Raw genomic sequence first — 26,246 nt, 5'->3', positions numbered from 1 at the left:
TTCTCCTTTAAACTGGCTTAACCCCGATTCGTATGTATCACTTGCACTTGAGTTCCATGACCTGAGTAACTATAACCTGATGCTTAATGATGACACTTGAATTCTTAAATAAGGTTCCCCCATACATTGGTGAATTCTAATTGTCTTATTTCTTACAAAGAGGGGTACTTTATTCAGTGTTTAATATAGGGAATGTATAGTATCCCCTGTCGTTATAAGTGCAGCCTAAATAATCCTTTATATTTAAATTCCTATATTCCTGTATTTGATTTTACTTGCCCTTAAGTGAATATTTTAGGAGGAGTATTAGATGGAGCCTTGATTTTCCTCTTTGCATCTTGACATTCAGCCTTTCCCACAGCAGCAGGGAGGGTGCTCATCTCTTGCAACCTTTGATTATCTCTGTGGGATATATTTGGATGTGTCTCTTTGCTTTTGAAGCAAGAAACATCAGTTCCTCCTCTTCTGCCTCAGATCGCAGAGAGGCAAAGCTACTCTCCAATCTCTCCAATGGGTTGCATTGGCTTCTATGTTCACGGTATTGACCCCATCATCTTGAGTGCAGGCGATGCCAGGCTCTGTTCTCTAGTGCCTACGGCAGGAGTAAGATATTAAGATCGGGGGTTTGCCGGTTAATCAGTATTTAGAAGTGTTTTGCTTAATGCTTTTCTATTGTAAAAGGATTAATAATACAGGGAAGTTGTGTTGACTGGGGGATTGCAAGGTTTTGAGTTTGCTAAGAGGAGTTAGGAAATGTAACGCTCTTGTAGGCAATACGTGTCTCTTTCAGAAGGCCTTGCAATATCTTATATATGTAGTGTATCCATGGCTGCCAACTGTACCATGGCACCTGTACCCTTCACCACTAGGGGCACTTGGGCACCTGCTGTCTTAAAATGTGACTATGTGCTGTGTAATCTTTTCCAGGTGAGTTTGATGTGAAGGCAAAAAAAATAAAATCCAACTTTTACTTTCTTTAATGAAAAAGAAATCTATCTCCAATATACTTTAATTAGAAAACGTGTACCATTTTTATAAGAAACCTAACTGTATGCAGTGAAATTCCCCCTTCGTTTTATTTGCTCTGACTACTGAGGATAGGAAACTTCAGATGGCCCCTAACTGCTCTGCAGGGAAACGATCATGCTTTCAAACAGCAGGGGGGAGCCCACCTTACTTCCCAGAGCAGCTTTGTTTGTTTCTCTGTAGAGCAGCCGGCGCCCGTGTAGAGATTTGTATCCGCAGACCCAGTGCAGTCTGTATATTAATCGGTCTTGCTCTATCAGTTTCTACGGCAGATATTATTTGACTTGTGCTGTATTGATAATTTTTGATGATCCCTAATCTTAACCCTTTCAACTGAAGCCCAGACCACACTGAGCACGTGCGTAGTCTTGATCTTGCAAAGATGTTTAACAAAGTTACAAGATGACAGCCCCCTGTGGCCAACTTTGAAAGCATTAATCATTAGTTTAATTAGGTTCATGTTTATATTTAGTATACAAAATACAGCATTTCTAGCATTATTCTATTTTAGACTTTAGTTTTAAAGTCTTTAAAGGGGTTGTTCACCTTCCAAACACTTTTTTTAGTTAAATTTTTTGCAGATCGTTCTCCAGAAATAAATACTTTTTTCAATTACTTTTCATTATTTCTTTTTTACCGTTTTTTTTTCAAAATCTAACTTTAATGTTCCTGTCTGGCAGCTCAGTAATTCAGGTGCAGACTCTGAACTGCTACAATTTTGCGACATTTAGTTGATCCATTTCTCAGTAGCATCTCTGGAGTATTAGCAACTATTGTATCAAGTCTAACAGCTGCCTGTAATGAAACTCAGAGATTCTGCTTAGCAGGGACAAAGATAAGAAATGTATTAACTAAATGTATCCATTTAGAAGAGTTTATAGGGTCGGTGACCCCCCCCCCCCTCCAAGAGCTGCTTTAGAAGGTGAAAAATTATACTTTACACTTCAATATCACACATAGAAAGTAATCGGAAAAGGTCATTATTTTCTGGTGAACTATCTGAAAACAACTAGGTGTTTAAAGTTGATCAACCCCTTTAAAGGGTGTGCCAGTTTGCCGTTGCACACTTACAGGCCAAGCCCCTTGGGTTTAGAGGGCTCCTGGGCACTGCCAAGTTTGTAACTGAAACAAAGGCAGAGACACCTCTCTGCACAAAAACACTGCGGCTGTGCCAGTGGTAGGTGCTGTACAGAGTGCACTGAACGGCCACAGATAGGATCAGATCTTAGAATTTTAATCTCATTTATAAACTTAGAAGCAAAATTGACCATGCATTGACACCGCATACAAAGACCCACACAACTTGTGGCAGCAGTGTGCCTTCCCAGCCTGCATCCAGTTGCTTGTGAACAGTTCAGGGTTCCCTTAATGGGTGGTGTCTAAGGCTGCAACTGACTTCCATTGACGGCATGTAGCAGATGTGATGCCACTGGCATATAAAAGCAGTTTAAAAAGGTCAGTGCAACTTCTCAAAACTGATTAGGACAACCAGTTATGGGTTAGGTTTCTCTAATGCAACTGGTAGTTAGGCTGCTGGCACCATTACATATGCCATTCTTATAAAAACACAGACACTCAGGTGAACCTTTTTTGGCCAAAATCTGCTCCATGTGTGCAGCGTCTGATGGATTACATTCCTTCCAGTGTGTGCACAGATAGAGAAGAAAAGTGTCCGTAGCCTTACTGTGTCTAATGGGAGAGCACCAGTAGGTTCATGGCAGAACCTGTAAACGAATCCATTTCCTGGGTGCACCAACAAAGACAATGCAGTCTAATGCAGTAAAGGAAGCAGAACCAACAGGGGCTCACTAACTGTGCAAATTTGCCCAAGTTCAATAAACCCGTAGCAACCAGTTAGACACTTGCTTCCATTATTTTCCGTGCAGCAGATGGTTTAAAGCTAATCGCTGCTTGGTTTGCCCACTGTTGGTAACTCTCAGGGTTGAGTTCAAGACTTTAGTCCCTGAAGTTGTCTTACTGATGAATGGGTTGTCTCCTGCTTATGTCTTTTCCAGGGACCCTTAGGGTAAAGTCACACCTGGAGATTCGGGGAGATTCGCCGCGAGTGCCATGCCACAGGCATTTTAATAGGGGAAACAGTTCCGGGAGATTAGTTGCCCCAAAGAAGAGGCGATTAGTCGCCGGGCGACTAACTCTCCAGGTGTGACCTTACCCTTAGGGTAAAGACACACAGAGCTTCTAGTAGCAGCTACTTCTTGTGGCTACAAAATGGCAAAAAAATACCTTGCCATAGACAATACTGAGAATTGCCTCTGCTAAAACACACGTGTCTTAGTAAAGTATTGTCTATTTTGTAGGGATGCACCGAATCCAGGATTCGGTTCGGGATTCGGCCAGGATTCGGCCTTTTTCAGCAGGATTCGGATTCGGCCGAATCCTTCTGCCGGCCGAACCAAATCCGAATTTGCATATGCAAATTATGGGTGGGGAGGGAAATTGCGTGACTTTTTGTCAGAAAACAAGGAAGTAGAAAATGTTTATTCCCATCCCTAATTTGCATATGCAGATTAGGGTTCAGATTCGGTTTGGTGTTCGGCCGAATTTTTTGCGAAGGATTCGGGATTCGGTGCATCCTTACTATTTTGTAGCCTTGACAAGTTGCTGCTTCTATTAGCTCTGTGTGTCTTCACCCTGAAACTTTGCCATGATGGCAACTCCTCTCCTTCCAGGAATGGCCGCTCCTGCCTGCATACACTTTATAAAAGACAGGACTCCTTTACTGTGTTTGGCCAAGGCAGTACTGAGTCAGCACAAGATAAGAGATTCACAAAGTGCTGAGTGTTGTGTATAAGCAGGTCTAGGGTTATCTTGTTGTGTGTCTTGTCAACATGACACGATCCTGCACTTCCTGACAGTTCCTGCTTATCCTAACCAGAATTCTTCTAGCAGAGCTTCTCCCCTTTGCAAATCCTCTCTCCCCTTTCTGTACCTTCTTAAAGTGATAGTGACACTAAAAAAAACTACTCTTCAAATTATTAATGTCCATTAATCGGTCACGTTGATCGCTTTTCGCTGACTGGGTTGCTTTTGCAAGTAATTGTTCCTTGTAGTTTCTAAACCTTGTAGCTTGTCAGTTAGAGATTCTAATGCTAACAGACTACTGATGCAGAAATATGGCAGCCCCCTCACATAGGAACATGGGGGATCCGATAGGTAATGTGAAAGCATCAGGCAAATTATAAATCACATGCAAAGATGTGAAAATTATATGATAGATATAAAAAAATTTTAATTTCAGGTGTCCGTATCTCTTTAAGCTTCAGTTTCACCCCAGTCTCCCTCACTCACAACCCTCATATTTCTCTTTCCTCAGGCCAGAGGGGTTGGAGCTGTCTCTGTGCGACATTTCGGCCATCACGATAACGAGCCAGGAGGAGCAATTTGAGGATTTTGGGGAAGGAGCTGAGCCGGACCCGTTCAGTAATCACTGCAATGAAGAAGAAAATAACTTCACCCCTTCACCTAATGGCACCCAACGGCTTTCCCCCTGGTGAGTTTTTTTCTGCCCCCCATCGGCCATTGGTGGGTGGAGTCAGTGTGGAGTAGTGCATGTGTTTAGGGGTTAATGCTGTAACCAGGAAGAAGTCTCCAAATAAACAAATAGGAGGGTTGCTGTATATGTAAAACTTTACCTCTGTGCTGTTATCTCTATAGGATTAATGTTTGATACTCGGTAGCTTAAAGTATCATTCAGGTATCTTAAAGACGCAGAACACCTTCAACGTATAACTGTTTGATTTCAATGACTTCTGATGGACCATATTTGCGTCTCCCTAGTGGCGCTTCCCTGTCAGAACGACAGCTCCTGGCGCCTCCTTCGTGCGCCTCTCTGGGTGGCTTATACTGCAGCCAATGCCACAAACATGTCAACCGCCTGGAAGACCTGTCCACCCGCCTCCGCTACCTGGAAATGGACAGGTGACACTGCATGCCCATTACCCACTGGGGACAGGGAGAGACATTAGGTACATGGCAAGGTGATCCAAATTAGCCTTCTCATTTGCAAAGCATTCTGGGGCTGCACCTCCAGGTTATATGTTTGCAGTGTATTATGGTCTGTATTTGTAATGTAGTGTGATTCTTCCAGCACTATGGCCGTGTATAGTCTCTCCCTGTCCCGGCTCTGCATGCTGGGTCACATATATAATGTGAGACGTACATTGTGAGTTCTGTTGTGCTTGCTTTTAAATATATATATATATAACAACGCTCTGGTGTTTGCCTTGGGTGCCGGTGTGGAAATTCTCAGTCTGGCTGTTCATTTTATTTTATTGATCCCTCCCATATATTGGCATTGCTTGGCCTTATGCCGCATCACCTGTCATAGGTGAGGGTTTTATGCTTTGCAATATACTGAATCATATATATATGATTTTATATTCATTCTCTTACGGACAGACAGGCCCCAATCTAAAGTAGTTTACATTCGAATTCGAATTTTGTGGCAAGTTGCAAATGCACCAAGCTCCATGTTTATTTCTCAAAATGCACCAGGATACCCCTAAATTGTACCTGGCACCTTTAGGTGCAACATAGGAGTGCAAAGGGTGGTCTGTATGCGATGCTGACTACCCTTCACAGTGAGGCATACTGGAGTAATGGCACATGGGATGGACAATACTTAACATCTGCTCAGGACAGACATTCATTGAAGCTCTGGTAATTAGTGCACTAGTACTACCCATGGCAGGGGAGCAAGTTCCAAATGTATTAGTTGTAAAAGTTTTGCACTCTTTATTGCTCCAGTAATTGTGCTATGGTTTATTTTAAGGAAAACCTTAACCCCAAAATGGATACTTAAGCAACAGATACTTTTATCAAATTAAGTGGCAGATTAAAGTGTTTTAACAAACTGGCCTATATATTTAAGCAAATATTGCCCTTTTACATCTCTTGCCTTGAACCACCATTTTGTGATGGTCTGTGTGCTGCCTCAGAGATCACCTGACCAGAAATACTGCAGCTCTAAAGGCAGAGACACACGCTCAGATTCGGGTAGATTAGTCGCCCATCGACAAATCTCTTCTTCTTCGGGGTGACTAATCTACCCTAACTGCCTTCCGCCGGCTAAAATGTAAATCACTGGCGGGATGGCAATTGGTGCGCTTCGTTTTCCACAGTTGCCTCAGGAGGAAACTTCGGGCGACTTCGGAAAATGAAGCGCTCCGAGTGCCACCAATTTAGATTCTAGCCGGTCGGAGGCAGTTCGGGGAGATTAGTCGCCCCGAAGTAGAGGCGATTTATAATTGAGTGACTAAATCTCCCCTAATCTGAGCGTGTGTCTCTGCCCTTACTGTAACAGGAAAAAGTGTGGAAGCAAAAGACAGAACTCTGTCTTTTAATTGGCTCATGTGACCTAACCTGTTTGGTTTGTTTGTGTGCACCGTGAATCTTACAATCCCAGGGGGCGGCCCTTATTTTTTTAAATGGCAATTTTCTATTTAGGATTACCCAATGGCACATACTACTAAAAAAGTATATATTTATGAAAATGGTTTATGCAATTTTATAGAGACCTACATTGTTTGGGGCGTATAGTTTTCCTTTAACCAATTAAAATTGCTTCTTTCTCCCTAAAGTGCAACTCTTTGCACTCCTACAATGGAACACCAAGTTTTATGCCTCTGTCTGTGTTCAGCCTTGGCTATGACGCATACTGGAATGGTGGGCATCCCCTGGAACACTCTAGCTTTTTTTTTTTTAACAATTATTTGTAAGGGTTTTTACACTTACTCAACATAATTAAAAGATAAAAAGCCCAATTATAACAAATCAGATAAATAGTCAGCATGAGGTACGGCTTTCAGATATACATACGAAAGTTGTAAAACTCCGTTTTATCACATACAGTATATAACGATTCAACAGTAATCCATGTAAGAAATGAGTTCCAAGCAGTCGCCGTCGATTACTCATTATGTTTATTGATTTAATACCCTTAATAAACCGGTGAAAGTCAAACTACTGTCGTTCTTATTAACTTGTGGGAGGAAAAAGAAAAAAAAACTCAACGTCCTATAAATAAGGAAAGTAAAGTTCTAGTAAAGAAGTTTATTCCTGTGTGATTGGGAATTTTCATCTGTCCAGACAGACAACATTTTTAAATTTTTTGGGGGAGCCTCTCTTGTAATATATTATTCTCTATAGGGGAATGTATTTAGGAACACTAGCTTTTACATCACTCAAACATACATGCGGGGGAGTTCCAGGAGATGAAACTTACCTTTTGCCCATGGTTTTTTTGCCAAAAGATGGCTGGTGACAGGTTTATTGCAATATTTTGTTGAGTTTTGAGTCCTGAATCATCCCATGGATTGTACCAGAGTATGAGGGGGGTGCTATCAAATGGACACTTGGCTTCACTTGTTTCCTGTCTTTTTTCCTGGGGAAGGAAGCATCCGTGCATCCCCAGTTTATCTGCTGATAGGGAGACACTCGTGATTATTAAGCCGACGCAGAGCAGCAGCCACCAGTCAGGGTTACACTTTAGGGCTTATTTTTCCTTTACTGACTGCCAGCCTGTGCTTTCACTACTCTCCTGTTTAGGTGGAGGCCTCACTAACCCCTGTGCTTCTAGGTGATGCAGTTTCAATAATCAGGGCTGTTGTTGTGCTAACGTCTTTGTAGCCGGTACCGTCAGCTTGAGGCAGATGGGAGATGTAGTTCAACGACAAGCAGCAGAAGCTAAAACTTTTAGTCTTTCATCTCCCACTTGCAAAGCTGCCACATCCTTTATCTGTCAATAACATCCTGTATTTATTCACTCTCCCCGACTGCTACTTTCACTTATTCACTTGCTTTTATGTCTCTGTCCCCCAGCCCCGACAAAAGGCCTTCTAGCAGAAAAGAAGCTCGGTGAGTACTTTCCTACCTATTTTATAGACACAGACAAATTCCTTGGCCATCACGGAGCTCTCTGGCTGTGTTGGTGTTCACTCTAGTATTTAACGGGTTAATGTGCCCTCTCTTCTGGTCCTTAGGAGGTTACAACACAGTTTCCTGGGGGAGGACTCTGCCGAGCAGCAGTTTTCCGACATGGCTTGTGATGAGACAGATCTCACGGACAAGGTACCTGGGGAAGGGGATACCCCTTACATATTAAAGGGGAGCTGCACCTAAAAAGAAAGAGATGTAATTCTAAGAAGATTTTCACTTTACATACATTCATTACACCTGTTCAATGGTTTTGAAGGTATATGTAAATGTAATTGCAACTGAAAGCTGCATCTTTATAGTCTGTGCACTGCTGGTTCTGACTGATATAGCCAGGCTTGGAGAAGAACTGACTTCTGCATTGTTTTGGGAGTCAGACCCTAAAAAAATAGAAAGAGACAGATACTGCTTTCAATAGCACTTTTACTCATAACCTGTAGGTGTATTGGGATAAATCTTTCATTATGGAGTTCCCCTAAGGGTCTGGCCACATGGGCAGATTCGGGGAGATTAGTTGCCAGGCGACAAATCTCCTCTTCTTCGTGGCGACTAATCTCCGCAATCTGCTTTCCGCTGGTTAAAAATGAAAATCGCCTGGGGGCAGGAAACACAAAGCGTTTCGTTTTCCGAAGTCGCACGTAATTGCCTCACGAGGAAACTTCGGGGAACTTCGGAAGCGCTCTGTGTGCCTGCCCCCAGGCGATTTACATTTTAGCCGGGGGAAGGTAGATTGGGGACATTAGTCGCCCTCGAAGAAGAGGAGATTAATCACCTGGCTACTAATCTCCCCGAATCTGCCCGTTTGGCCAGACTTTTACTCCTCTGGCTTAAGGATGTCTTTTTGTGCAGAAATAGTTAAATATTGAGTTGATGCACTCTGATTTCTTTGCTCATCAGAATATGGTTCGTATCATTTTTCCCTTGAATAGACAAAGTTGCTTTGTCCATCGACAGCTTTTAATGCTGTGGTTAAACATAGAAAAATATCTGCCTTTTCCGTATGTTCCGCTCACATATATCTGACTAATCCTGTACCAGCCACAAGACTTTGGAATGTGAAATATGTGCTTGCCAAGAAACTCCATTGGTTGGGCCCCTGAGCTGGAGAGATGCTGGTAACGACCCGGCCCTTAGTTACCAATTATTGAGTCCAGCTACTCCCCCCTAGGGCATGGGGAAAGCTGATTCGCTGAGCAGGTTCTTTCCTAAAAATAAGAATTAAGCCTGGAAGAGTGTGCACTTGGGCTGCAGGTGAATCTACAGAGCAGAAGAGTCCTAGGAGTTATAGAATAAGGGGTACGATATTTCCCTGGACCATAAACCCATGTATTAAGTAAAATGCAGAGATAGTCTGGTGACTTCCTTAGACCGAGTGCAAGCAGAAGACTTCATAGCACAGTTTTCCCCTTTATCAGAAACTCCATTTAAGTTTTGTACTCCCTTCACAGGTTCTGTTCTTGGAGCAGCGGATCAGCGAGCTCGAGAGAGACGCGGCCACCACCAGTGAACAGCAGAATCGGCTTCGACAAGAGAACCTCCACTTGTTACACAGGTGAGGATGCCGGGTCCTACCACTGTTCACTGAGATCTGTGGCCCCGTGGTTGTTGTGGTGACCAAACACGGTAAGATCTGTAGACCTGGGGCCTTGGGCTGTGTGATTAGCTTGGTCACCACAGTTAACCAGATTTTCTATCCTGCCCAATGGATACTGTATATTTCAATCACCAAGATCATTTGGGCGCTACACAAGGAGTAATGTTATTTACTTGCTCGTTGTCTTACCATATTGTAATCGTATGGTCAGATTAATTGTATGTAGCCCACTGATGGCAATGCCAATACCCTTGTCTTCTCAAAAGGACTGTGCAGTGTTTATTGTGAGTGCAGCATGGTAGCTGTCTATTACTTACTTTTTTTTAAAGGTTTCTATTTAACATTTTTAATTGATCAATAAATGAAAAGCAAAGTACAAGTATGGGATCCATTATCCAGAAACCTGTTATCCAGAAAGTTCTCAATTATGTAAAAGCCATAAACTCCATTATAATCGAATAATCCAAATTTTTAAAAATTATTTCCTTTTTCTCTGTAATAATAAAAAAGTACCCTGTACTTGATCCCATGATATAATAAATCCTTATTGGAAGCAAAACCAGCCTATTGGGTTTATTTCATGTTTACATGATTGTCTGGTAGATTTAAGGTATGAAGATCCTGAGTCTTCTGGATAACAGGTCCCATACCTGTAATAGTAAGCAAAGAAAGGAAGAAAAGCAAAGAGAGGGAAAGAGCCCAGTTAGTCTTAGTAAACCCAGTCCCAAGCCAGAGACCTCATATCCCTTCAAATTTTCCAGGACAACCACGTGCTTTGTATACCAGTTTTTGGTTGATCAAGGAATCGTTCAGTAGTTTCTTCCCAGGCCGTCTATTACTTAATGAAATATCAGTGTACTGAGTTTTAATTGGAGTTGGCAATGTAAATTAAAAAAGGGTTTTGCAAAATTTAGTTAACTTTTAGTATGATGTAGAGAGTGATATTCTGAGACAATTTTAATTTGGTTTTAATGTTTTATTATTTGTTTTTTTTTTAATTATTTCGTTTTATATTCATTGGCTTTTCAGTTTGCAGTTTCAGCAATCTGGCTGCTAGGGTCCAAATTCCCCTAGCAACCATGCACTGGTTTTAATTAGAGACAGGAATATGAGAGGCCTGAATAGGAAATGAGTAATTAAAAGATGCAATAACAGTAAATGTGTAGCCTTACATGGCATTTGTTTTATTGCGATTGAGTCAGTGTCCCCCATTTGAAAGCTGGAAAGAAGAAGAAGACAAATAATTCAAAAACTATAAAAAAGAAAATAATAAGGCCAATTGAATTTTTTTTTAGATTAAGCAATTCTATAACATACTAAAAGCTAACTTAAAGATGAACCACCCCTTCAATATGGCCGCTTTATAAAAATCTGTGCAGGCAGCAAGACAAAGGCTTCTTGGTGGGTCCCTCTGCATGGGAGCTGCAACTGAGCATAGAGGGACCACCTACTCCTACTGGGTATTAATGATGTATCCTACCGCAACAAGCCATTGGTTAGTTTTGATAGTGTCTGCTCTAGAAAATAATTGACTCAAATGCTTTGTAGGGCCCATGCTCTAGAGGAGCAGCTGAAAGATCAGGAGGTGCAATCCGATGAGGTGCAAAGCGAAGAAATCCGAAAACACCGAGACGAGCTCCGTAAAATGGAGCGAGATAATGGCTACCAGCTTAGTAGCCTAAAAGCCAGGTAAGCCATAGGTACCAGCTTTCCCCGGGAACTGGATCTGAGATCCGTAGTCTAGAGCCTGAAGTCTAACCTTTGTGATTTTGCAGAGTACAAGAACTGGAGAATGAAAACTCCGAGCTGAGGTCTCAGGTCCCAGATATTAAGGCAACAGTCCAACGACTGGAAGAGGTATGAAAGTCAGTTCTTTCCTTCTCTGATTCATTTCCCCCTGCTGTGTATAACAAGAAGCACCCCCTGCTGATTTCTTGGCTTTGCCCACAGGAGAAGCAGAAGCTGCAGGACGAGGTGGAAGCCCTGCAGGGCCAGGTGAAGGAGCACTGTGAAATGAACCAGAAACTGAGCGGACAGCTGAGCAAGGAAAAGCATAATCAGCAGTCTCATATGGAGAGGTGCCAAGAGGTGAGCAGGGCTGCTTGTTTGTCTCAAGCATTATCTCAGCAAAGTATATTTAGTGATTAACGGCTTCTTTGGGATTTGCTCCTGGCTAATGCAAAGTCAACATTTATTAATAATCAACAAAATAAATATTTTGTATTGCTGACTACTACAGTACTGAGCATGCCAACTGAGCCAAAACACAGTGCCTTCTCCACTCAGATCCCCCTTATCATCCTATCCTTAGACCCCCCTATGATCCTATGTTTGGTCTATTCTAAGGCATTGATCCCCAACCAGTAGCTCATGAGCAACATGTTACTCACCAACCCCTTGGATGTTGCTCCCAGTGGCTTCAAAGCAGGTGTTTATTTTTGAAATTCCTGACTTGGAGGCAAGTTTTAATTGCATAAAAACGAAGTATAGTGCCAAATAGAGCCTCCTGTAGACTGCCAGTCCACATAGGGGCTACCAAATGGCCAATCACAGCCCTTATTTGGCACCGCAAGAGACTTTTTCATGGTTACGTTGCTCCCCAACACGTTTTACATTTGAATGTGGCTCACGTAGGCCTCGGGTGACCTTTGGCTGGGGCCTTACACTGTACTTTCTCACTACCCAAATTTTGGTACAAACAAGACCTTACTTTTCCAGATAAGTAAGTTTCTTCCTGGTTGCCTTGTTATCTGTTCCTCACAAACTGCCTGTACTTCTAGAACACAAATAAATGGAACACAAAGTATTTCTTCATTTAGTTCTGTTTTTTGCCTGGCAGTCCTGACAGCTGCTGCCCCCTGGCTCCTTTCACAAGTAGTGCAGCCTCTCAAACGTTATTGTATTGTGGAGTTCTAGTGGAAAGACTGTGCTGTCACAGAGAGGCGTTCATGGGTGTGACACCCGCACCTCTGGCCCTGTACCTTGTTGTTATTGAGCTTTGTCTCTTTTTGGGTTTGTGAGCACCATTCTCCTCAACCAGACATGGACACAAGAAAATGTTTTGGGACAGCCAGGCTATATCTGCAGAATATATATGTCATTGTATCCTAGGGGCCTTATTCTAGCATTTCAGATAAACAGTGACATGCAATGCACTCTCTCTTTGCTGGGTGTCCCAATATATGGGAATTAATTTGTAGTGTAGTGGTAACAGTGTTCCCAACAAGGGGTGCATTCATAGGTGCAGCATGGTAACACTGTTAAATCTAATTACAGCAACAGATCACAATACACTACTGAGTGTAGCAGTCATGCATATGTTATACAACAGTATATATGTCCTATAAACACACCCCAGGCATAGGCTGACGCTCTGGTACAGAGAGGGGAAACCTGGATATTCCAGCATAAAACGTATTTTTGTCAGCACCTTGGAAATGTTTATGGGACTGTATGATCTTTGATCTCCATGTCAGTTTACCCCACTGTAATAAAACACTATTCTGGTGCTGTCTCCCAGTTTGTACCTTTGGTTGTGACCTGTGTTACCACTAGACACTGACTTTCCAATCAATAGTTGTCAGGGGACACGTGTATCTGTAGTGATTGCATTTGGATAACAGTAAATGTACAGGTATGGGACCTGTAATTCAGAATGCTCGGGATGCCCTGGGTTTTCCAGATAACTAATATTTCAGTAATTTGGATCTTCATACCTTAAGTCTACTAGAAATTCATGTAAACATTAAATAAACCAAACAGGCCCGGTTTTTCTAACAATAAGGATTCATTACATCTTAGTTAGGATCAAGTACAAGTACGAAACAGGAAATCATTTTTAAAAATGTTGATAACTTGGATAAAATGGAGGCTATGGGAAGCGACCTTTCTGTAATTCGGAGCATTCTGGATAATGGGCTTCCAGATAACAGATCCCATACATATACTCATTAATTCCCCATGGCCTTTCTTGAGTATATCAAGAACACTCCCATGAAATAATCCCCTGGATATACCGTGAAAAGTGCATATTAATTGTAAGCAAGCATTCTACCATTTCATGGTATTCTTTGCACAACTGCTAGACTGGAGTAATTTGGATTTGGGAATTATGCAGAATTATATCTCCCAAGACTGAAAACCCATCATGGGCTCATAGGTTTATTAGTCAACCAAGAAATGAATGGTTCCACACTGGTGGTCTAGTCTGTTGCCTTGGATTAGTGCAGTTGCACCTCATGGTTAATCTCTGATTTTATTGGTTATTTAGCTTTAAACCTGCCTATGTAGGTGTTAGGTTTAACGGGATGGTTAATCTCTAAATTAACTTTTAGTAAATCATAGAATGGCTAATCCTAACCAACTTTTCAGTTGGCCTTAATTTTTCGCTTTCTTTTTGAATTATATATTCCTTCTTCTACTGACTCTTTTACAGCTTTCCAATGGGGGTCACTGATCCCATCTAAAAAAGAAATGCTCTTTAAGCATTTATTCCAGCATTTATACATTTTAGTTAACTTTAAGTATGTTATAGAATGGCTTAATCTTAGCAACTTTTCAATTGGCCTTCATTTTTCAAAGCTTTTTAATTATTTGTCTTCTTCTTTCGAGCTTTCAAATGGGAGTCACTGACCCCATCTAAAAAAACAAATATTCTGTAAGGCTACCGATTTACTGTTATTGCAACTTTTTATTACTCATTTCCAATTCAGGCCCTCTCCTATTCATATTCCAGTCTCTAATTCAAATCTACACAATGATGGAGTGCTCAAACCTTGTGCGTGAATCCCTTAGGATCAGGTGACTAGGCAGTAATTAACCCAACCTGCCACGGGTCAGGAAAATCATATGCAAAGCCCAATATACTGCAGCGCACTGTCAACATCTAATTCAAATCAATGCATGGTTTCTAGGGTAATTGTACCCTAGCAACCAGCTGAAATTTCAAACTGTAGAGCTGCTGAATAAAAAGCTAAATAACTCAAAATAATAGAAAATCAAATGCAAATCTCTACTGATCATCAGGCTTTGTTGTTCTTGGGCAAGTACATCCTCCATTACACTTTTTTCTGTATTTCAGGTGATTGAGGAGCTTCGCCGAGAACTGGAGCAAATGCAGCTGGTGCGTCTGGACATGGAGCACCGACTGGGGTTGGGTAACAGCGCTGCCCTGCAGGAATACAACAACCGAACCAGGGAGGCTGAGCTAGAGCATGAAGTGCGGAGGCTTAAACAGGTATTGCACCTTATTAAAGCAATAAAGTTCTGAAGGAGCACAGTGGGTTATGCTTAGTTGTCTTTGAGGGGGAATGTTGCTTCCGGAACCCAAAGGCTAAAGGAGACATTTTGTGTAAAAAATAAGAATGTACCAGTGCGTTATACTCATTTAGATATAGAAAGTATTGTGCTTAAAAAAGTAGTGTTTCAGGCTGATTTATTGAATATTTCTGCAAAAACCCTAATAATCCCTCCCTTCTCTTCCACTTCCTGCTCCCTGAATTCCCAGGCTGTGCAGGGGAGCCGGCGGCTCTCAGCTCACTGCACTGTAGGACAGGAACCAATCAGCAGCTAGCAGGACCTGATAGGGAACTGAAGTCTGTCTGTGCTTGTGTGACTACAGGGCTATGATTGGCTGTCCCCCTCCTACTGTGCTTCTGGCAGGGACCATTAGGACACGGTCACCCCTCATTTCAAACAGGGACCAGAGAACATCTATAAGGTGCTCCAATAAAGGGGCTATTTTTAAAAATATTATTTTTTAGCAGCATGTAAAAAAAAGCATGTAAAATATATTACTTATAATTGCCTAGAAAATTAGGGTTTTTTCATTTATCCTATATGTCTCCTTTAAGAGATTTCTTCTTGGCAGAGTCTGTTTTCCATGGCACTTGTGCATCTTTTCATCTATTCTCTGTGTCAGGGCCTTGCACGCTTTTTGCTTTCTTACGACTTTTATTCCGCAGGAGCAACGAGCCCTGAAGGAACAAAACGAAGAGCTTAATGGACAGATCATAAACCTCAGCATCCAAGGAGCCAAAAATCTATTCTCCACAACGTTCTCAGACTCATTAGCAGCTGAAATTAGCAATGTCTCCAGGGACGAGGTAAGGAGTAGGATTGGCTGGAGCTTGGCTGGTTAGAGAACACAAGGGGAATGAGGTGGGAGGATTTCTTCTGGTTCAAGGAGGTATCAGTACAGGGTTTTAAGGAAAGACTCTATTCCTTCAGGGGAATACCTAGGTGAGTGTAGGTTTTTGGCATAGACTAGTATGTTATATGTATAAGATTTGTATAGTTCTTAAAAGGGGAACTACTGCCAAATATCTAAATAATAATATTCCCACTATCTGTTTTCACTCTGACCTGATATTCTGTTTTGGGCGCATCAGTAACACCCCTAGCTGGTGTCACCAGAGGCCTTCAGATAACCCTCCTATGCACGGCCTTACTTGTTAGATACAACCTAATCAGCCCACATGAAAGGTGCCTGGTCCATGTAATATAAATCTCACCATCTAGCTATGTCTGTGTTCTCATTCCAGATGGGTTCTGGTGGCCTTGGGATAGTTTAAAAAAAAAAAAATAGCCCAAATCATAAGGTGTGGCATTAATAGCTTCTTCTTTTTCGAGCTTAAGAGCAGAGACACTCGAAGATTCGGGGAGATTAGTCACCCGGCGACAAATCGCCTTTTCTTCAGGCAACTAATATTTTTGAAAGCCTTTCCGTTGGCTAGAATGTAAATCGCCAGAAAACTTATCATTCCGTGCCATCCGGCCTGTGATTTACATTCTAGCCGGTGGGAAGGCAGTTTGGGGAGATTAGTCGCCCGAAGAAGAAGCAATTTGTCGCTGGACGACTAATCTCCCAAAATAGCAGCGTGTGTCCGCTAGTCTCCTTTAAAGGAGTGGTTTACCTTTAGGTTAACTTAAAGGTGAACTTTAAACTTAAAAGGAGAAGGAAAAGTTAAAACTAAGTAAGCCTTATCAGAAAGGTCCACCTAAATATACCAGTAAACCCCCAAAGTAATGCAGCTCTGAGTCCCCTGTCAAAAGAAACACTTTATTTCTTCCGTTCTATTGTGTACACATGGGCTTCTGTATCAGACTTCCTGTTTTCAGCTTAAACCTCCTTGTCCGGGGCGTGAGCATGCTCAGTTTGCTCCTCTTCCCCTCCTTTCTCTGCTGTAATCTGAGCCCAGAGCTAATACTGCAGCTGCTATCCTAAACAAACAGCGAGAGCTTCTAGAGCTTTTTACCCAGGTATGGAAAACATTCTACAGAATAAATATAGCATTCTAGCTTGCACTATTGCAGCTAATGTATTGGCAATAAAATGCTTTCCTTTTCCTTTAAAGGTACATTTTTAATGATTTTACAAAACCAAAACAAACATGTCATTACAGTGTTTAGCAATACTGCATATTAATGATGTCAGGTCAAGCTTAGACTTTAAGAAACCGGTTAGTTCTGTCATCAATCGTAGGATTATATAGCAGGTCACAACAATTTTAGTTAGTTTTACTAGGGGGAGAGCTCCTTCCACTAGGTGTCTCCAGAAAGCCACGGAAGGGTGAGCTCCTCCCATCCAGTGCATGATCACTGTTTTTTTTTTTTTTTGGCATAGAACATAAGAGTTTGCAGTCGAACCCTGGCCGCAGTGGTGGGTAATACCTCATCTATTATTCCCAGCAAGCAGACTGCTGGATCCACTATTTGTGACGTGCCCATTTCGTTTGCAAGGGTCTCCATCACTTTAGACCAGAATTCTTGTACAGGAGGGCAGGACAAGGCCATGTGTATAAAATCTGCCCCTTTAAGTTAACTTTTAGTATGTTATAGAATGACCAGTTCGAAATAACTTTTCAATTGGTCTTCATTATTTTATTTTTTATAAAGGTTCTTCTTCCTCTTTCTAGCTTTCAAATGGGGGTCAGTGACCCCATCTAAAAACAAATTCTCTGTAAGGCTACAAATTTATTGTTATTGCTACTTTTTATTACTCCTCTTTCTTTTTGGGCCTCTCCTATTCATATTCCAGTCTCTTATTGATATCAGTGCACATTTGTTAGGTTATATCAAAAAAACACATAATGAAAAATGAAGACTAATTGCAGATTGTCTCAGAATATCACTCTCTGCATGATATTAAAAGGTAACTCAAAGGTGAACAACCCCTTCAGAGTTTGCATTCAGGGCTCCTATCTTTTATAGGCAGTTTGTATGTAAAGGAGGGGCAGGTTGTGGTGCTTAGGATTTCTGCCTTTTGCTCATCCTGTCTCTCTTTTTTTTTTTTTTTGTAGCTTATGGAGGCGATTCAGAAGCAGGAAGAGATCAACCTTCGCCTGCAGGACTACATTGACCGCATCATTGTGGCTATCATGGAGACCAACCCAGCCATCTTGGAAGTGAAGTAAGAGCAAGTAGCACAGGTAGACACAAGCAGCTTATGGTGCATAGAGAAACAGAGTGGAAGGAACCATAAATCAGGGAGCCAGAGGACACATATAGGAAAGGACACAATTAAATATCAGAGAATGCACAATAAGAGTGGGGGTGGGGGGGTTACAAGGGCTAGAGGAGAGCAGGCAGCACAGCCAGGTCCTGAAAAAACACCAACAACTGACCCTTTCTTTGTATTACAGAATGCATTAGCATCATCAGCTCTGTCGTTATAGAGCACGAACGACCCTGCTTATGATCCCTAGACCAGAGGAGGCAGGTCTGAGCTCTGGACAAATGCAGACCGCAGCTCCAAAGCTTTGACATGGCAGACTCTGGTTGAAGACCTTCTTGTCATGCTTCCAAGTTTTTTAGTTGTACGACAGATGCACACGCAAAACCTGCAGCTCGTTGTTCTTCACGGCAGATGAGACGAAAAGTGTTGTCTCGAAAGCCTAAGCCTCGTTACCTCTGTGACTCCAGATTTCTCTCAGTCAGGCACACTGAGACCCATTGTGCCATCACTATTGTATGCACTACCCACGGAGCAGCACACATGAGTAGTACTATGCACAGTGCAAGCAGGAATCCTGCACACAGAAGAGAGTTTACAAATCAGTAGTACTATGTACTGTACCGTGGTATTACAGCTGTGCACACATGGAATGACTTCTAAACACTACTGGGAGGATGTAATAATCTGCTCCAGGTCTGGTAACCCATAGCAGCCAATCGGGTGTTTGCTTTCACACAGACGGCCTATTTCATTGGTTGTTCTGGATTTCTATGCCTGGTGCAAGCGTTGTGACTTACATATTTGACACGGGGAACTCGCAGTTTAAAGCTGGCGTATCATTGCTGCTTTAAGGACTCTCGTAGCAGTACTTAATATAGATAAAATGCTGTATTCCATAGAGCAAATGCACACGGGGGGTGCACACGGTGAGACACTGTATCAGTGCCTAGCGTAGCTTCCGACAACCTCCCACAGCACATGCTAATTTCTCTTGTCGCCGTTGTACCCTGCACTTTCTTGTAATGACTAGTACCTTGTCCGCCATCTCCATGCCTAAATTGATCAGCAGAGGCATCTGCTCTTAAAGGATTTACTGTATATATAAGTGCATAATACATCTATATTTATATATATCTCATGAGCAACACACAGCGGCAGTTTCAGCTTATATAAATAAATATATATTATGCACACAAAGAGAAAATATGAGATTAGCCAATTCAGAAAAGTGCCCTGTAATTGGCCAATCACAGCCCATTTGTTAGTAGGCATATCAATATCGTGTTATTATAATATAATATATGATTATACATATATTTATATATGTATGTGATATTTATAAAGGCTACAGAACAAGGTTTGCAGCCTGGTTGCCCGTATATACTTGCCTACCTAACCTAGGAGCTGATTGGCTTTCTGGTGCGTTGGGAATGTAAAAAGCCAGAATTTTATTGGTCAAGGTTAGAGCCAAAGAACGGAACTTGGGCCAAAACCTTGTTTTAAATTATTTTGTTTTTTTTACTTGTGTGCAAATACAATCAATGTGCACACCCCTTTAAAGCTGCCTTGCTGGGAGTTCTAGAACTAAACATTAGACCAATGCTCTAGGCCCCAATGATGCTTTAGAACCGGCCGCTCCTTGCTCTAAGGCTATACATTATGGTCTATGCAGGGATAGTGTACGTGCCCGTCCCAAAGGCTTGAACTCTTTGGTGCTGCATCTGATGCCTCATAAAGCCTCTCCTGGCACTGAGAGGGTTAAAATGACTTTAACCTGCTGGAGTCTGTCTATCCGTTCCTTTATTCCCTTTCTCTGTCTCTTTTTATACGCAGACTAATTCCGATTTTTAGAGGCTTTTCCAGAATGTTTCTACACGTATATGTATATAAGTACATAGCAGATAAATATATATATATATATATATATATAAATATAAGTATTGACGGATCTGTAAATATACAGGGTATGAATGAAGGACAGGGCAAGGTCCTCCTGAGAAATACACTCCTATGGTGTAATGGAATTTATTGTGTAAAATAGCCTCTGCTTCATCTATAGCATTGCGAGTGTTAGTATGGCCCAAAGCAGCCACCGTAAGTCTGTAGCGTTAGTGCGGAGGGCAGCACGGTCCTATCGGGAACATTCTGTAGGTGCTTTTGGATCACAGAGCATAATTAACATAATTAAGTAGCAGTAGAACCACTTCTGCTACTTTTGTCTTTATCTGAGTTGTGACAATAGCCATAAGGCCTTTGTATTGGAAACGTACCGTATTGCGCACATTTACCGCAACGTAATGCCACGTAGAAAATTGACGTGGCAGTTTAGTTGTGATCGCTGTTATATTGCAACCAATATACAATCTGTGAGCACGGGTCAAACTACTTCAGTCCCTTGATTAGCTTAGTGGTTTAAAGGAGAACTAAACCCCAACAAAAAAGTTTGAGATCAAGAATGTTCTGGTTTGGTCTTCTGTTCCAGACCAAGTCCACCATAGCCCTGCAGCAGTGAAAATCTGTGCCTTCAAAGATGCCCCCAATAGACCCCCCTATCTTCTTTACTGCCGATTCACAGCACAAGCTCTGGGTTGTTGCCATTACCTGAGTTTAGGGACCCACTCACAATATATAGTTTATATACACTAGATACAATTCACAGTACAAGGATGATAAATTGAATTCACGTTACATGGCACCATAGAAACTGGTTCATTTGGAATCAGAATTGATTAATGACTTTCTATAACCTGATTTTCTGCTTAATATGCGACAGCCCCAAAGCTTAGCTTCTCGGCAGCAGCCCAGAGCCCACTGAGCATGTGCAGTGCCACCGACACTTAAAAGATTGGCCTATCAGGTTCCAAGATGGGGAACTGCTGTGGACAATTTTATGGCTTGGATCATTACAGTTATAGGGAAGCTTAACCTCTGGTCCTGTAGAATAATTTAATTATATTAAAAAAAAAACAGCATTTCTAGCTTGGGTTTAGTCGTCCTTGAAACGTGAGTTTATTTTAAATAAATATATTTGGGGCTCACTGTTAGAGAAGGAGCAGGATCTGTTTTGTGACTGGTTATCCCTCTGGTTTCATTACAACCCATAACTGCTTCTCCAGTGTTAGAACTGTAAAGTCTATTCTGTCTGGCATTGGATCAGAACCTACACAGAACACAGCCGGTTTGATTTGGCTGCAGGAAAAACTCTCATCAGGCGCTTCTACTGTGTTGTACCCCCTGGAGGTGGCAATATACAGAGTGAGAGCATGAAAGTGGATTATATGTATAAAGAATGGATTATTCGTTTTAATTTAAACTCTCTTCAAATTGTTTACCTTTTTTTTTTCCTTGTGTAATTTTTTTTCAGGAATAAAAAACGTTAATTAAAATAATATTGTATTTTGAATTCCTGGCTTGAAGGCAAACTTTTCTTACATAAAAACCAGGTGTACTGCCCAATCAAGAAAAAACCATATATATATATATATGTGTGTGTGTGTGTATGTATGTATGTGTATGTATGTGTATATATATATACACATTGTGTATGTGTGTGTATATATATATATATATATATATATATATATATATATATATATATATATATATATATGGTATCCGTTATCCAGAAAAACGCTATCCAGAAAGCTCCAGATTAGATTCCCATAGATTCCATTGTATCCAAATAATACAAATTTCTTCCTCTTTTTCTGTAATAATAAAAGTAGCTTGTATTTGATCCAAACTAAGATATAATTAATCCTTATTGGAGGCAAAACCAGCCAATTGGGTTTACAACTTGATTTTGTAGTAGACTTGAAAATGTAGAAACCAGTGTATTGTGCAACAATGCATCCATTTCTATGAGAGGCGTAACCTCATTTCCCACAACCGCTAAGCTTATCTTCAATAGCTCCGAGCGCACTGAACACGTGCAGTGCCACTAACACTCAAAAAAAGATCCAAGATGGAGATCTCTCATGGATGAATTACAAGGTCTGGATCATTATTGCTATAGGGCTGCTGAACCTAAGGCAGGTACAGTAAGTTCAGTACATTTCTAGCCATATTCTTTTTTAGGCTTTAATTTTCCTTTAAGTAGTTCCTTAAAACATACTTAACACTATTTTCTTTATTTATATCTGTTATTGAAACTTGCTAAACCAGTATTTGTAGTCTATGTCAGACGTCAGTCTAAAAGTCGACATGGTCACATGACATTTTGGCTCAAACTCCATTATACTGGTCATATTTGTTGCTGCAGAATGGGGTTTGGCGAGTTAGGGAAAGTGATTTTTACTTCTTGTTTAGATAGATAGACACAGATAGATAGATAGATAGATAGTATATAGATAGATAGATAGATAGATAGATGATAGTTGGATAGATAGATAGATAGATAGATAGATAGATAGATAGATAGATAGATAGATAGATAGATAGATAGATGGATAGATAGATAGTTGGATAGATGATAGATAGATAGATAGATAGATAGATAGATAGATAGATAGATAGATAGATGGATAGATAGTTGGATAGATGATATATTGATAGATAGATGGATAGATGATAGATCGATAGTATATAGATAGATGATAGTTGGATAGATATATAGTCTATAGCTAGATGATAGATAGACAGATATTTGGATAGATTGATAGATAGACAGATAGTTGGATAGATAGATGATAAATAGATAGATGATAGTTGGATAGATTGATAGATGATCGATAGATAGATAGACTAAATCTAGACTCCCAGAGCCAGATTTTTATCTGATGCCTTAGGTACTCCCCCTTCTCTTGCTCTCCTTTTCCTATTGAAGAGGGGAATCCCATGTGTCTAATGGCTATCTGGGGGAGGGGGAGAGGTTTTAAAAAATAAACCCTAATATTTATTCTTCTATAAAGGCTACTCCATGGACTTTTCCGCTCTAGACATAGTTACATAGTTAAATTGGGTTGAAAAAAGACAAAGACCATCAAGTTCAACCCCTCCAAATGAAAACCCAGCATCCATACACACACCCATCCCTACTTTTAATTAAATTCTATATACCCATATCTATACTAACTATAGAGCTTAGTATCACAATAGCCTTTGATATTATGTCTGTCCAAGAAATCATCCAAGCCATTCTTATAGTCATTAACTGAATCAGCATCACAACATCACCCGGCAGTGCATTCCACAACCTCACTGTCCTGACTGTGAAGAACCCCCTACGTTGCTTCAAATGAAAGTTCTTTTCTTCTAGTCTAAAGAGGTGGCTTCTGGTACGGTGATCCACTTTATGGGTAAAAAGGTCCCCTGCTATTTGTCTATAATGTACTTGTACAGTGTAATCATGTCCCCTTGTATGACCCATGGGTCCTAGGATGTGTCTATAAAAAAATACAGTCCTCCCCAGTTTTGTTAAAGGATAAGTAAACCTTTAAAATAAGTAATTGTAAAATTGATGAGGGCTCTATTCGAAAGAACTTTTGCAATGCACATTTGTTTTTATTTATTTTTTTTTAATTCCAAGATAATAAAGGATACCTGTACTGTTAATTAATTAATTTTGGTACAACAGAAAGAAAGAGGCTCCTCTGATATTCTTCTGGTTAGGATAGATTTGAGAAAAGTTTCTAATTTTTTCCCAAGCAGAAGAACATCAGAGCAGCCTCTGATTTTCTCCTGACAACTTCCTTTACCATTTGTTGGTCAGAATGGGCAGAAAATGACCAGCAGGTGGTGCTGTTGTAATAAAAAGTATGTATCCCTTAATATCTTGGAATTAAAATAAATAAATGTAAATGTGAATGTACATGGCAAAAAAGTTCTTAGAATAGCGCCCTCATCAATTTTACATTCACTTATTTTAAAGGTTTACTTATCCTTTAATGACTTGGCTGATTCACAATTATTTTAGGGGTTTTTTTTTTTTCATATCCTTACAACGTTTTGTTCTGCATTTCTTCAGAAAATGAGAGTGGGCCCTAAGTACTATAGCACACGTAAATTTATGGGAGCTTTTAGCTGTGCTCATCCATGCCAACACTGTAGTTACACAAAGTAGTTACTTTGCTTAATATGAGGATGCCCTGATCTGCCCTGAATCCAGGGGTGTAACTACAGAGAAAGCAGACCCTGTGGCTGCAGGGGGGCTAGGAGGTATAGGGGCCTCATGAGTCCCTAATTAATGAGCAATTTCAGCATATATAAACAGGACAACCTCTGGATATGTTGGAAGCCTTAAAGTGAATTTGCTGTGGGGCCCATATCATCTAATTACGCCACTGCCTGAATCAGCAGCAAAATGTTTTTTTAGTGACGGGGGAAAGAACCGCCAGGTCTGCCCATGTGTATCAATGGGATTAGTTCTCCTTTACTCCGAGGAGCAGCTGTAAGTGACACAGTCATCTGAAATCTTTCAACACGTAGCAAAGACAAACATCATTAATGATGAATGGGATGGGGGATACATTTCACCTGTTTACAGCAGGGCATTTATTCCCCGGTGGCTGTGCATACCCTGTGTGCCATTAGCTTTCGCCTGTCCTATGTGACAGCTAGAAGTACAGGTACGGGACCTGTTATCCAGAATGCTCGGGACCTGAGGTTTTCTGGATAATGGATCTTTCTGTAATTTGGATCTTCATACCTTAAATCTACTAGAAAATAATGTAAACTTGAAATAAACCCAATAGGCTGTTTTTTGCAATAAGGATTATTTATATCTTAGTTGGGATCAAGTACGAGCTACTGTTTTATTATTACAGAGAAAAAGGGAAATCATTTTTAAAGATTTGGATGATTTATGATAGAGTCTATGGGAGACAGCCTTTCAATAATTCGGAAAACGGGTTTCCGGATAATGGATCCCATACCTGTACCAGGTGTTGCCTTTCTCTGCCGTATAGTAAATAAAGGCTGATATCATTTGTAAGCAGGGTTAAGGGAAGCTTGTGCCCCCCCCCTGCAAAAAACTTCTTTGGGGGAGGATCTGTCTTACAACTTGTATCTGCTGAATCATTTTCCATAGCACCTCCAGTGGATTTTGTCCACACAAACCGCACCTTCATGCTTTGAAGTAGCTGCATATTCAAAAATTCCACTAACATTGACTTATCACTACAGCACCACCTGCTGGTCATTTTCCAACCAGTCTGACCACCAAGTAGTCAAGGAAGTTGTCAGGAGAAAGAAAGAGGCTGCTCTGATGTTCTTCTGCTTAGGAAAGATTTGAGAACGGTTTCTAATTTTTTCCTAATCAAATGGGTGTCACTGACCCCATCTAAATAACAAATGCTCTGCAAGGCTACAAAGCTATTGCTATTGCTACTTTTTATTACTCATCTTTCTATTCAGGCCTCTCCTATTCATATTCCTTTCTCTTATTCAAAGCAAGGCATGGTTGCTGGGGTAATTTGGACCCTAGCAACCAGATTGCTGAAATTGCAACCTGGATAACTAATGAATAAAAAGCTAAATAACTCCAGAACCACAAATAATAAAAAAATTTATATATTTTTTTAAAAGAATATTACTCTCTTCTACGCCATACTAATAGCGGATTTAAAGGTGAACAACCCATTTAAGTACTGACCACAAGTATCCCTAGGGCCTTCTTCTTTAATGATTTGTCTTAGTCCCTGCGTTAAACAGCCATATCTTGAAGGGGTTTCAAGTATTTTCATAAGAAAAGACTCAAGGGCTAAACGGGTGCCCTATTTATCCACACTACCTACCCCTTACCCCCCATTCTTTGCAAATAAGGCCAGTTGACTTTATTTTATACAGCGGCAGATACAAAAAGTGAAGGGTGCCCAAAGTGATCCTCCAGCTGTCATTCACCTTCCCCCTGACCACCGCTAGGCACACGCTTGCCCCTGTGAACAAGTCTCGCCAATGTGTAACTCATAGCTGTAGTACCTCAAAAGGCCACTAGATGTCTTTCTCATCAAGAACAAAAAAGAATCAATAACTTTTTTTGTAAAAAACAATAAGCAGATAAAGCATAGGGAATAGGATATGAAGGTCCGGTAAACTGTCAGTGACCCCCCCAACAACCAGACAGCATTTTAAAGGGGTTGTTCGCCTAAACATTAACTTTTAGTATGATGTAGAGCAGGGTTTCCCCACACCAGTAGCTCGTGAGAAACCCCTTGGATGTTGCTCTCAAGGTCTGCAGGTGCTTATTTTTTAATTCTAGGCTTGGAAGCGAGTTTTAAT

The 26,246-nt window shown here is 40.9% G+C and overlaps 1 protein-coding gene across 4 annotated transcripts in view; it reads left to right on the top strand.

Annotated features, from left to right (window-relative positions):
• rab11fip3.L (RAB11 family interacting protein 3 (class II) L homeolog) overlaps positions 1–21,415 on the top strand; it is a 57,978-nt gene extending 36,563 nt beyond the window's left edge. For 2 of the 4 annotated variants that reach the window (XM_018236504.2, XM_018236506.2), the window contains 12 exons: positions 4,361–4,537; positions 4,825–4,965; positions 7,867–7,902; positions 8,028–8,115; positions 9,429–9,532; positions 11,123–11,263; positions 11,350–11,431; positions 11,525–11,662; positions 14,655–14,810; positions 15,538–15,678; positions 17,875–17,984; positions 18,217–21,415. In XM_018236504.2, coding sequence (XP_018091993.1) covers positions 4,361–4,537; positions 4,825–4,965; positions 7,867–7,902; positions 8,028–8,115; positions 9,429–9,532; positions 11,123–11,263; positions 11,350–11,431; positions 11,525–11,662; positions 14,655–14,810; positions 15,538–15,678; positions 17,875–17,984; positions 18,217–18,226 — 1,324 coding nt within the window. In that variant the 3' untranslated portion in view covers positions 18,227–21,415. The remainder of the gene's footprint in view (positions 1–4,360; positions 4,538–4,824; positions 4,966–7,866; positions 7,903–8,027; positions 8,116–9,428; positions 9,533–11,122; positions 11,264–11,349; positions 11,432–11,524; positions 11,663–14,654; positions 14,811–15,537; positions 15,679–17,874; positions 17,985–18,216) is intronic. The other 2 variants (XR_001933203.2, XM_018236505.2) reach the window with 2 other exon arrangements.
• The last annotated feature ends 4,831 nt before the right edge of the window (positions 21,416–26,246 follow it).

Source organism: Xenopus laevis, chromosome 9_10L (assembly GCF_017654675.1).
Source record: "Xenopus laevis strain J_2021 chromosome 9_10L, Xenopus_laevis_v10.1, whole genome shotgun sequence".
Taxonomy (NCBI): domain Eukaryota; kingdom Metazoa; phylum Chordata; class Amphibia; order Anura; family Pipidae; genus Xenopus; species Xenopus laevis.
This window is presented reverse-complemented; position numbering and strand designations above follow the sequence as displayed.